This window comes from Lissotriton vulgaris, unplaced genomic scaffold (assembly GCF_964263255.1).
Source record: "Lissotriton vulgaris unplaced genomic scaffold, aLisVul1.2 SCAFFOLD_1877, whole genome shotgun sequence".
Lineage (NCBI taxonomy): Eukaryota > Metazoa > Chordata > Amphibia > Caudata > Salamandridae > Lissotriton > Lissotriton vulgaris.
The window spans coordinates 346637-360186 of record NW_028241517.1 but is presented as its reverse complement, the minus strand read 5'-3'; the positions used below and the strand labels follow the sequence as shown (position 1 = coordinate 360186).

The 13550-nt window shown below is 46.6% G+C and overlaps 1 protein-coding gene across 1 annotated transcript in view; it reads left to right on the top strand.

The window, feature by feature from the left end:
* Nucleotides 1-8920, top strand: part of LOC147671273 (uncharacterized) — a 73062-nt gene extending 64142 nt beyond the window's left edge. Inside the window, exon 10 of the mRNA XM_086948108.1 lies at nucleotides 8178-8920. Within this exon, the coding sequence (XP_086804234.1) occupies nucleotides 8178-8668 (491 nt within the window). The 3' untranslated portion in view covers nucleotides 8669-8920. The remainder of the gene's footprint in view (nucleotides 1-8177) is intronic.
* Nucleotides 8921-13550: the final 4630 nt, after the last annotated feature.

Below are 13550 nucleotides of genomic sequence, written 5' to 3'. Positions count from 1 at the left end.
ACTCCTGTGAAGTGTATGGACTTATGGGACTATGTGACTTCCTGAGACTTTTTTTCATTAAATCTTTAAATATTGGCAATAATGAGGGTTGAGTAATTGAAGATCATTCTCTCTTCATGAAATAGAGTACAACTGCTGCTATCAGTGACGGAGTGTGAATGGAAGGGTTTAGGCATGCACTAATATGGTGCTGCAATCCTTGTCTAAATGAGAGTCCATCATTCAGTGTCCCTAGCTATAAATCGTGTCTCTCTGTCTAGGAGGTCCCTACACCCTTGGGTACTGTTGCCAAATTTAGAGTGTGTGTGTGAGGGTTGTGAGTTGGAGCATAGCTTTTCTCCAGTTGCGCGATTTCATTTTCTATGTGGATTAACCATGTCCGCATTTTAGGACTCCGATATATTTACTCAATGCGAATCCCCTAAAGTAAATGTTAAACGCCTCCCATACATTTTCAAGGTGAGGCAGAGCCAGTGAAAATCTAAAAAAAAAATCAGTGATGACTGCTTGTAGGTCTATTATGAAGAATGTATCTCGTAGGGTCCCGTTAGGAAAGCGCTAAGGGTGGCGGTAACCAGGGGTGACTCTTCCTGGGACGTCAAGCACAAAGATTATGGGGATAGGCGCAGATATTTTTACAACGGTCAAATGCGCGTTTAAGGACCCGGTGGCTGGAACCGCACTGCGGGAGTCAGCTGTGTCGGTAGGCACTACAGCGCCAGATTGCGGGCCGCTGAGCCAGGCTTGTGCAGCAGCTGCTGGCGTGCAACAGTGGAGGACTTAAATATGGAAGAGCAGGTACCGAAGCGCACCTGAAACAGCTGCTTATTTTTGCTGGAGGGACACCTTAAGAGCAATCAGTCACGGAAATGTTGTTGTTCCGTAATTACACCTAAATAATTCCTTTCCTGGAATTAGAGCGGCAGCTAGATCAACAGAATACCAGGCTAACGCTGGCTAAACCAAGAGACCTTTTGCTTGGGGCCTTATAGGCAATCTGCATCTGCAGATTTTCATGCGAGTTCTTTCATTTAGTTCTGCCTAATCAGCGGGTGATCTTAGAAGTTACAACCAGACCGGCGGACCCCATCACACTAACCAAAAAACATACAGCGTTGGTAGTTTTGACGGTCGGAGTCGGTCCGGACGGTCATCACAGCAAATCATTGGCAATAGCATCCCTAGTGTAGTTAGCTAAGCTGGCTTCGCTTAGTTAGTAAAAAATTACGAATTACAATGAATACATGAGTAAATTCCATTACTGCTGCAGAGCTTGAAATTGGAGTGTAAGCGTATGAATAGAATGCCTGGCCCTGCCCTTAACATGAAATGAATCTTGTATTAGCACGGTCGCACCTCCTCCCACCTCCCCTCCCCACGTCCACCGGAATGAAAGTAAAAGAAGTGTGTAAGAGCTGATTGGGTCAGCAGCAGCTTAACTTAAAACTGTAAGTGCTTGCTTTGCTTAACTTAATTTATTGTATCTATTCTTACCGTTATTCGTGGTGGGGCCAGTCGGCAGGCCAGGGGTCAGGCACACTCACTGTTAGGTTAGCTAGTTGCACACCGAACTGCTCAGGCGTTCAGCTCCGCGGTACCGTGCTGCCTGCTTGGTACCAGGTCGCCGTCTGCAGTGCCCTCGGCCCAGCCCACACCGTCCTGTACAGTAGTAGTAGTAGACCCCCCCACAGTACTGCCTGCAGTGGCACGCCGCCACCAGACCGTCACGTCACCTGATCAGACACAGTTGCACTGCACAGCCCAGGGGCAGCTCTGCCCTTCGGCTTCATCATTGTCGTTGGTCGGGCTTGGGTCGTCGGGCTAATTTAGGATGACTCTTGGCGTGGGGAGCTGCCGCCTGCCGCAGTAACTGCGCAGCGCAGTGGTTAGGCTGGGGCGTGGCGCGTGGCTTGTAATTGGTGGCAACCTGAGCCAAACTAAGTGGGAAAAATATGCGCGCGCTACCGCACGCACAGCCCCTACCCCCATGAGAACCTCCAGCCCAGCCCCACCAACTTCCGAGGACCTGGCCCGCCCACCCCCTGGCAAACAGAAACTATCAACAACTCTGCAGCCGGCCGCCAGGCGCCATGATGATGAAACAAAAGTTAAACTTGCTTGTGGTGTCACGATTTCCTTGTTTTTAAATCACTAAGCACTACTCAGCGCTCGCTCTCACCTTAGCGCACAGCTGATACTAATAGCTGTTCGCGCTCTCCTGGTTCTTGCCTGCAGCCGCCATCACCAGCGGCGTGCGCGCTGACTCCGCCCCCTTTTTAGGCCACACCCCCTATCTTCCCCTAGAAATGTGCTTTCACAGGAAGCGCAGCGGACGAGCGCAGCGGGAGCGCCGTTTGCGCGCCGAAGGCAAGCCCGTCTGCGCCCGTCCGCGCAAAGACCGCGCCAGGCGCAGGAACCCCTGCCCAACATCCTCAAACCATCAGGTATGATCCCAACGACCTTCTGAAACTTCGAGGCAGTACTGACTGCCCCTGCAAGCTTGATCTTTCTAAAGTATTCGGCTCCACCTGTTGCAACAAATGTCGTTGGTCACTCAACTTCGTCTCCAAGCAGACAATATCCTCCAAACGACCTCACTTTTCAGGAGGTCTGATAAACGCCAGGTCGATGTGCAAACATAGTCAGGATATCCATGATCTCATTATCGACCATGACCTGGACTGTCTCATGGTCACCGAGACATGGCTCACTGAAGACAGTAACCCTGACATAGCCATCGCCCTTCCCCATGGCTACTCCATTCACAGACAGGACAGACAGAAAGGTAGAGGAGGAGGCGTTGCCTTTATCTTGAGGAATTCTTTTACCTGTCACACCTTCTGCCTCGACCCCCTCACTGATGCAGAGGGACTAGGTTTCTCCATTAAACTTAGTCAAACCCTCTCTTTCTCAGGTGGTCTGATCTACCGTCCACCCGGTAATGCCACGAAATTCCTTGGCGCCCTTAATGACGCACTCGGACACTTCCTACTCCGCTATCCTCATTTCACCCTCTTGGACGACTTTAACTTGCATCTCGAAACACCTATTGACCCCTTCACCAAAAACTTTCAACAGACGCTGGACATCTTCAATCTGCAACAAAGCGTCAAGCTGCCTACACACTCCATTGGCCACACCCTCGATGGTGTCTGTTCCAATTTCCCGTCCATCTCCACCTTGTCTCCCATTCCCCAAATCTGGACCGATCACAGTCTGATCCCTTTCCATATCCTCAACGATCCCCCTCTGAAATGCAAAAAACCTACTCGCCAACATATCCACCCCATTAACTGGAAAACTGTCCAGAAAAATCTTACTGCTCACCCCTTGTCCTTTACCAATGCCCCCTCTTCCTCTGGTAACATCGATCAAGATGCAATCTCTCTCGACAACTGGCTCTCTCTAGAAATCTCCAAACGATGCCCACCAAATAAAAAAGCCAACACCCTAAAAAAAAAAAACTAAAGCCCCTTGGTATACGCCTGACCTAACAGCCGCTCACCTACTCTGCAGGAAAGCAGAACGCAAATGGCGTAGATCCTACGACAACGACGACCGTAACAACTACATCCTACAGAGAAAAAATTATCTCTCAACCATTAAATCAGCAAAAAGAACTTACTACGTGAACGCCATCAAAGAGGCCAAGCAAAAACAACAAACCCTCTTTTCCATAGTAAAATCCTTCACCAAACCAAAAGCACTCCAACCAGAAATCCCCCCCTCCCTAGAACTATGTAGTAAGATCTCTGACTACTTTGAGGAAAAAATCAGCTCTATCCACCTAACCTTCCCCCCCCCCCCCCCCCCCCCCCCCCCCTCCGGTGTACTCCATCATGGAGCGAGACCAATCTCGTCCGACCGCTAACAATCTCAAACACTTTACCCCGGTGACCCTGACCCAGACCAGAGAAGCGATTCTCTCTTGCAAATCTGGCTCACCTTCTGACCCTTGTCCCCCCAAGATCCTCCACACCATCATTGATGACATTAACCCCATCATCAATGAAATAGTCAACCTCTCCCTCAAAACTGGCTCCGTTCCTCTTTCTTGGAAAAAGGGTGTGGTGAAACCTCTTATGAAAAAGGCAAACAAACCCCCCTCTGATTTAACCAACCTTCGTCCCATCACCCTGTTACCTGCGCTGGGCAAAATAACAGAACAATTAGTCCACAAGGAGCTCAAGTCCTTTCTTGATGCCCACAACCTACTCCACCCCCAGCAATCAGGTTTCCGGTCTAAACATTCTACCGAGACCGCCCTGATCGAGCTGACCGATACCATCAAAGGTCTCCAAGACCAAAGGAAGAAGGCCATTTTGATCCTTCTTGACCTCACGGCGGCCTTCGATACTATTTCCCACTCCATTCTGCTTAACAGGCTTATGGACATCGGCGTAACCAACTCGGCCCTTGCCTGGATCAGTTCCTTCCTCAGTGACAGGTTCCAAACTGTCTCACTGGGCCCTTTCCAATCGAAAGAGAAAAAGATCTTCTGTGGAGTTCCCCAGGGCTCCATTCTTAGTCCCCTTCTTTTTAATATATATCTCATCCCCCTGCTCACTCTCATAGAATCGTTCGGCATAACTGTCACGTCTTATGCTGACGATACTCAGCTTGTCATCCCTCTCGACGACAATTCAAACACGGCCGAACTTAATCTCAAGCACTGCCTCACAGCGGTCTTTAAATGGATGGACGCCAACCACCTCCGCTGCAACTCCAATAAAACCGAAATCTTGCCTATCGGAAAGAATGCTTCTTTTAGTCCAGTCCTGTGGTGGCCCGACAACTCTGCCGCCCCACCGCAGACAGTTTCATCGGCCAGAAACCTCGGAGTCATTTTCGACTCCGATCTCTCTTTTGATACCCACGTCGCAACCGTAGCAGGTAAATGCTTCGGAATTATTAAGTCCATGCGAAAGTTCTTTGACTTTCTCCCGCTCGACTCCAGAAAGACCATTGCGGTAGCCCTCATACTCTCCCGAGTGGACTACTGTAATGGCCTCCTGGCAGGGACCAAAAAATCCACCCGACTGAAACTACAGAGTGTCCTGCACACTGCTGCTCGGCTTGTCTTCAAACTGCCACGAAAAATCTTCTATTTCTACTGCCCTCAAATCCTTACATTGGCTCCCCTTGCACAAGAGAATACTCTTCAAAATTCTCATTGTAGCCTTCCGAGCCCTCAACAAATCCGGCCCAGCCTACCTGTCGAGACGCTTCCCTCACTATTCCCCGGGTCGCAAGAAAACCTCATGACTCCCCCCAAATTCAACCTGAAGACTAAGGGTGGAAAAACACTCAGTTTTCTTGCCATCAGAGCCTGGAACAGCATGCCAAGGCATCTTAGACTTCAGACGCAGGAGAAGCCTTTCAGGAAGCTCCTTAAAACGTGGATCTTCAACCTCTCCGATGACTGGACTAAAGCAGCGATCTAGTCCCCCAACACCCCCCCGGTGATCTGGTCCTAGGTTTTACAGCGCCAAGATGCTCCCTTGGGAGCGAACGTTAGCGCTCTATAAATACCTATCCAATATCCAATATCCAGTTTTCACACCGACACGGACTGACAATATATTTATATATATATTTATTTTTTATTAAATAATATTTTCGCTTTGGAGTTGGCTGGGCAGGGGCAGCAGGGCTGCTACCTCACCTATGAATGATAAAGACGAGTGTGACTCAGTTGCGGCGGCACGGACTCCCAACTAGCAACACAGTAAACGGTTACCCAAACTGCGTGACGGTGACCGTGACACACGCACTGCACTGACAGTATGATTGATGAGAGTGACTCGGCGGCCGGCGGCGGGATATACTTACATGAAAACACGCTGCGGGGGCGGAGCGGGCTGTGGCTGCACAGAGACAGAGTACAATAAAGAAAGGTATATTTATTTTTACAGTCAGTAACAAGATTCATAGACCCTGCCCTGATATTTAAGTGCCGGTGCTGAGCACCGGATAGCACCGGCCCACGAGGCACCCTAAATTGTAGCCTGGCTTTAAAGGCAGGTATGAAAGATGCCTACACCCTTGAAGCTTCTAGTCCCTGTGATTGACCTGGAAGTGGCTGTATTCAGAATATATTGCAGCACTCTGCCAGAGAACGATTCCAACTACATTCCAGGGTGGGGGCCTGACAGATGGAAGCCGGATTTCACTTACACTTCTTGGAGGCGAGTGCTGGAGTAAGGGGTAGGTTTTTGAAATGCAATTCGGAGTGACATAAGCAGAGTTCCTTTAGAGTAAGTCTGATTGCAAGCGGACAATGAGGTTTGTATCTTTGGATGCAGTCCACAGATGTCTGTTTGCTTCATTTTATTCATGCCATGTGTAAAGTTTAGACACTTCTGGTGCCCTGCATCATATAACAATAGAGATGCATAAACAATATTTAACTATTCCACAAGACCTCTTCGCCACAACCACCCTCTCCGGGGAGTTTTACTGCTTGCTACGACTCTTCGTTATCCAACGATGGAGCTGGAAACTATACTTTCCTGTAAGGTTTTGTCTGCAGTCTTTGACCTGCTGTACAGGGTCAGGTGCTAAAGTGATCAGAATGGCAAATTGAAGCATCTGGTTACTTTCAATCTGCTAGATTGGCCTCCAGGGGATGCTTTTTCCTACTCTTGATAGCAGGAGATTTCTATTAAAAAGTGTTTTAGAACGATCCGTACTGATAACTTCTGATCTGACAACAAATCGACAACAGTGGTACGTGTGCATGGTTCATTTGATTGTAGACTTCCAGGGTGTCCAAGTAAGTATACGTCTGCCTGTGGTCTTCTACTGAATACAGATGGTTGGGTGGTGTTTTGTGCTTCTGGCCTGCACAGGTCAGTGTTTTTCCTGTTGTAGCCTAATCGCAGTCTTCAATGTGGGTACGTTAGGAAGGTAATTTTTCCACCTATTTCCATATCCGTGTTCTCCATGGTTTGTAGGTGTACAATTTTACTGTATAGGTGATTCACTGGTTATCATCCAAAGTTTTTGTTTTTTACCTTCTAAGGCATCTCAAAATGCTTCAAAATAAAATCCCCTGACAGAAGCTAAGAATATAGCCTTATAGCCTGCAGTAGCGGCTATATCGGCCATTAAAGGCCTGCTCCAGCATTTCGGCTGAGGCTTTTAAGAGACAAGCAAGACTTTAATGCCAGTTTAGCCCAGCTACGGAGGGCTCTAAGGCTAAGGCTATTAGAACGTTCCGCCCCTAGAGGGCAGAATGTTCTAACAAATAAAACAAAGGCCTCACGGAGCCCAAGGGTGTTGAAATCCCCTATGGCTCCGTGAGACCTTAGTTCACAGCAACAGCTGTGAACACACATTGGAATGTTGATGCCCCAGGCTTCTCGCAGACATTAGAAGCCCGGAGCACTCCATTGTTTTAATTGGGGCTCCCAAAATTCCAATCTTTTAATATAGCCTTATAGCCCACCGTAGCGGGCTATACCGCTATTAAAGGCCCGCTGAATCTTTAAAGGCCCGAGCCGAAGGCGAGGGCCTTTAACGAGACAGCGGGACTTTAATAGCCGGTATAGCCCTGCTACGAAGGGCTATAAGGCTATTAGAACATTCTGCCACTAGAGGGCAGAATGTTCTAACAAATGAAACAAAGGGTTCTCCAAGCTCGAAGGGATATAAATCCCCTCGAGCTTCGAGAAGCCTTTGAAGAACATTGGAATGTTGCTCTGCGGGCCTTTACCGGCCCGCAGAAGCAGGGAGCACTCCATTGTCTGCAATGGAGCTCCCAACATTCCAATGTTCTAATAATACTTTAAACCCAATTAAACAACACAGCAGGAAGACAAATCAAAAGCCAAAGGAAGAGTTGTGCTATAATACACTATGCATGTCGTCCAATGTTATTTCTATTTGTTGTTTGTAGACTAGGTTAGGCAATTGTATGTATCTGAATTGTTGGGTGTCTTGGATTCTCAATTCAAAAGCACAAGGATTAACATTCAGTTTCCATGTCACATACTTATCTATTTTTCTCTACACCAAAGATTTATTCAATACGTGCTTTCTCAAGACTGTTCTTTAATAGCTCTTCAAATGTCTTCTGTTTATCAATCTAAGCTCAGTTTGCCAACAAGTTCTCAGATCTGCCAGCATCTCACCTTGCCTTGCGTGCTCTAACTCTGTGTGCTTTAAAACTTTAGGTGATGCGGTTGAGACAGCCGAGGACATCTTTGTTCGAAAGGCCAAGGAGGGGATGGGCCAAGACGAGGCGCAGTTCAGCGTTGAGGTGCCCGTGACCAGCAAGGCCTATCTCTGGGCAGACAAGTACCGACCCCGCAAGCCTCGCTTCTTCAACCGGGTGCACACCGGTTTTGAGTGGAACAAATACAACCAAACTCATTATGACTTTGACAACCCCCCACCCAAGATTGTGCAGGGCTACAAGTTTAACATCTTTTACCCGGACCTGATCAATAAACGTTCTACGCCAGAGTACTTCCTGGAGGCCTGTCACGACAACAAGGACTTTGCCATATTGCGTTTTCACGCAGGTCCGCCCTATGAGGACATTGCTTTTAAGATAGTCAACCGCGAGTGGGAGTACTCTCACCGGCACGGCTTCCGCTGCCAGTTCTCCAATGGCATCTTCCAGCTCTGGTTTCACTTCAAGCGGTACCGCTATCGCAGATGAGCACTGTGGAGTGTGGGAGTCAGTCACCAGCACAAACTTGTATTTATATTTTCATATTTCTCTGCCCATACACTAATCTGATGTCTGGGATTGTGAGCTCTGGAAGTGCTTTGGGCTGTCATTGCATTCCTTGACTGGTTCCTACAGTTTCAGCCCATCCCTTCCTGTCAGGCTTTGGATGCTGTTTTTTAGACCTGGACCTAAACAAATGTTCCCTGTATGAAATCCCATAAAATAAAGTCACTTACTATATTATGTGCCCCTTTCATTCCGAAACCCCGGGAGACTGTCCACTCACAGCTGTATAGCCTCCCCATCCTGTCTAGACTCCTCCGGTGCATCACAGTCCCCTGGTTGTTGCTTTCTGTTTGATATTCACTCATGCACTTTAATGGTTTTAACTTGTACACGTCATTTTGCAAAGCAGATATCTACCCGGACCAGCTTCCTTCATAGTCCTGTGTTTTTTTTCTCCCTTTGGTAGAGAATAGAAATATCCCCGTCACTTAGGTTCTTTTTCTTTTAATGCAGAATGCGTTCCTAGCGAGTGTGGGTGTCTTGGGTGCATAGAGTGGGGAACGGAGTGAACATAGTAAAGCATAGTAGTGCCATGGCTAAGCCTTGATATCTGGATGAATTTTCGGTCAGTGGAAAATTGGGTTAGAATCCAAATCTATGGTTGAGTGGAAATCAGTCCGAAATATTTACTTTTGAGGTTTTCTTGAGGACAGATGAGGCTAACACTAACAACAGATTTTGGCACTTTGATGGCAGTACACATGAGCGTGCTTGTTTTTGTGTGTGCTTGAAGTTTTGACATTGTGCTGGTGCTTGTTTCAAGATTGAAGCTATCAGTTGAGATGTGTGTCATCAAAGAATTGTGTAGAAGTGGCAGGGTAGAGTGGTAGCTGAAGGGGAGGGGCGTAGCTTGAGATGAGTTATGTACTAAGAATGAGTGATATACTTAAGACAGACTAAGTGGTAGTTCTTGTCGGTGTATGTATGGACCAGGAGGGCATTTGAGATGCCTGTGGGCTTTCTGGAAAGGTCCTGAGCCCTATAGAGCTGCCATGAATGCTGTATGTCTAAAACACAGGCTGCTTTACATCTCTGGCTAGCATGCCCCTTTATGTAAGGTTCAGAGATGGTTGTATTGGTTTGGTAGGCATTTGTTTGTTTTCATTAGGGTAAGAATGGGTCTGTTGCTAATGTCGCCCCTTATGTATCAGTAAGATCGCTGCCATGAGTCATGTCAGCCTCCTGCAGTGGCCTGTTGCCCTTCGCTAGGTTGGTACTATATACATACCTCTACGTGCATAAATACAGACCAGGACTATGGAGAGTTTTGCTGAATGCGTCCAGTATGGTCCGGTCGTTGGGGGAAGGTGAGGGCCGAGCTACGGCAGTGTCAGTCGGTGATGGCCAGGTTGATCTTTGAGGTCAGACCTACAGTCTGAGCTTGTAATAGCTGAATGTTGGTTGAGGGTCAGTGATGGAGATCCCTGTGAGGTCACTGAGCGGGATGAACCTTACCTTCCAGTCCTTCGTGCAGTGACCGTACTAGGCTGCCAGTTTAGTACATTGGGATGAAAATTCATTACATTGGGCGGTTCCCAGAATTCTTTGATAAGTTCATAAATTCAGAATTGTTTTTCTAACCATTCAGGATGGGAGCTGGGTTTCCCAAACATTTTATTCTACGTAAATCTCTAGATCAGTGGTTCTTAACCTTTTGACGTCTGTGGACCCCCCACTTAAGTATTTCTGGAAACCGGGGATCCGCACTGAGCCATTATTGGAATCTGGGGACCCACGCTGCGTCATTACTGGAAGCGAGGTACCCCGGCGTAAGCAATTTTGATATTTCAAACCCCAAAGCAATACACAAAATTTGAGAAATGAGCATTCGTCAAACAAACACATGAATACAGAAATAATGAAATATTCGATCTAATTTACAAACAAATATAAACATTTTTAAGCTTTTGCTGCATTCAATTGAACACATATTGTCCCCATGATATCCTGATTGATGCGCTTGCTCTGCTCCAATCTGAGGACACCGGCTTCATTTTTGGCCTCCAATTTCAAATTCCTTCACATTTACGGAGGGTTTTAAAATGTACATTTTTACTTCTTTATTTATATAAAATGTAGAACGGCAGCTCTTGGTAATGGCTGATCGAAGCAGGCAGCCACTGTGGACTCCTCCTTATTGGGTTTCTGTGCTGTCGCATATGAAATATTATGGAAATGTTAATCGGATGGAAAAAGCAGTGTTGTCTGTGGCTGAATGGCTGCATCCCGCGCAGAGTTCTCCATCTGGCAAAGTTTTTACATTGGCAGCCAATGGAAAAGGAGCTTAAATCGACCAATGACATTCCACCTGTATAAATGCTTTATAAACTTTTTATAGTTGTTTTCTATCTTGATTCTAGTTCACATAGAAGGCTGAGCTTCAAGCAGATAGAACTTTGAGATGTACATCTAATTACTTCTGTGAAGGTTGCTGGAAGCATATTGGTCTTTTAGGATCCTGTCGAGTGTCGCTTGAAAGTGGACGGGTCAGAACCTGTTGAAACAGACAATTAAAAAGCATGTGACATTCTTTTGGGCTGTATTCCTTTTTTGGGGGGTAATAATTGTTTTTATTTCTTTATAAAGTTTTATATAGCGCAAACTTGATCCCGAAGGATATCATAGCGCTTTACAATTTGAGGCAAAGGTAGCAAATCAGAACTTTAGTCTACCATGGGGAATCTAATGGGCATTGAATCAACTAGTACAAGCATAACAGCTCAATATAACCTGAGTGCACGAGTAGGAATGGGCTATGCGATGGAGCATAGGGAGAGATTGGGCTGTATTCCTTTTTTGAGGGGGGGAGGGTAATTGTTTAATTTGTGCATAAAATAAGAATTTATATATGTTTTGCAAAATGTGCTCTGGTATTTGTGTTTTTTATGGTGTTTAATTCACAGCAGAGTTATGAGGGGAACCAGGCATTAGACTTTACTGTTGATGACTGTTATAAACTAAAACTTTAGCTTATTCCTACCCTTGCACCTGAAAGACAAGTTCCGATAACATGGACAGTAACGCCAGAGCTCTTCACACAGCCACGATAAATCCCCCCCGAGTTGTTTTTTTCTTATCATTGGGAACGTTGAACAAGCTCATCCGATTTAGAAACTGGGCTTCGGTTCCTCTCCTGCTAGAGCTGTGTGAGGTGGTTTCTGCCGTACCCCAGATAGTGACAGTAGCACATGCCAACCTGAGTTGAAGATTCTTTGCAACTTTTTGGGTGGTAGTCAGGATGCCTTAAAGTGGCTTCTACACTTCAGGATGTTTTCTTTCTGCGATGCACAGGTGACAACACGCGCAACATTCCGCTGCCCCTCATTGCACAGGCTACCTGTGGACCATTCCACTCCCGCTACCTGCATCCGAAGAGAACTTTAAGCCTCTCCTGCTGCAGAGTTGGAATTGTCCTTCTGTGGCTTAGATGGTCATTTGAAAGCTCACCGCTTTTACTCGAGTATTCTAAGGACATGATAATTCCCTTGTTGCTTCCATCATCCCACTCACCGCATGAGATACTAGCATTCACCACAGCTGATGTTTGTTGTTTTTACACAGCACCTTTTACTCTGGTGGACACTTCTGTTTAAGACCTGGCTTAGGAACATCTTATGAAAGTTCTGATGGTCTTCTTTTTGGCAGTGTAGTGGGCAGATCTATCCTCCTCATGTGCCTGCAATGGTCACATGCCTCATTGTCATCTTGTTCCCCCTACAGGCACCTGAATGGGGCAGTCGGTATAATTTGATATTTAGCTATTTGAGGAAGCCTCATCCCTATTAGAAATATTTCAAATAAATTTGCGACACATGCACAGAATCTGCATACTGTGGACTGTTGCTGTGAGGAACTTTTAATAGAATGAGAATTCAAATCTCTTTTGTTTGTGTACTGCAATGGAGGTCTGTGCTGACTTGACTTAACGTCCGCCAATCAGGAATCCAAAGTTTGTATTTCTGTCTGAGCCAGAAGAGGTTTTTGCTATCAAAGCTATCCTGCATCCTTTACAAGAGAACATGGCAGGGCCGTTTGCACTGGTTCTAGTTCTCAGGGTAGGACCCTCAGGACCAACAGGGAAGCTTCAGTTGGCAGCCCTAGGGTATTTTTGTTTGGCTATGGTAGTGAGTTGAATGTTTAGTATTGTATCTGAACTGCAAGTTGCAAGAGGTTTGCTTCTAGTTGTAAACGCTCTGTTCATTGGCCTGGCACTTAATTCCCCCACTTTAGGAAGGCCAAAAGACTGCAAATAAAAGGTAGCAACTGCCCATTAAATAAGTATAATTTATTTTAACAGAGGCGATGCTCACTCCCTAGAGGTGAGGTACTGTAGCAGATGAAAGGTTGTTTTTGTATCTCCTTCGACACTCTACATGAAGGCAGCAAACGCACAGTAAAAGCTGGGCTGATGCGCTACATGAGGCATGTGGGAAAGGCTGGACTCTAGCTCAGGACCTTAAAAGTAGTTGTCTCCATCGACAAGTGGCTGTTGTCATCAGAAAAAGCAGGCTTTCCAGCTGAACTTTGTTTACTTTATCACCCCCAAATCTCTCATCCCCCCACTGGATGTACTGAAGGTTTTTTTTGTTGGATACTGCATCTTCACGCCAGGCTGTTTCAACACTGGACAAAATTGGCCCGCGACCCTCCATTTCCCTTCAATAGTTTGAATGATGGGGTTGGAATGGGGTCTTTGTACATATCTTGTTCAATGGGGCTGTCTTCACCCTGGCTGCTGATGAAAGTGCGAGTTGAATCGACTCATTTCCCACATTGTGATCTGCTTGCGCCAGAAGATATCAAA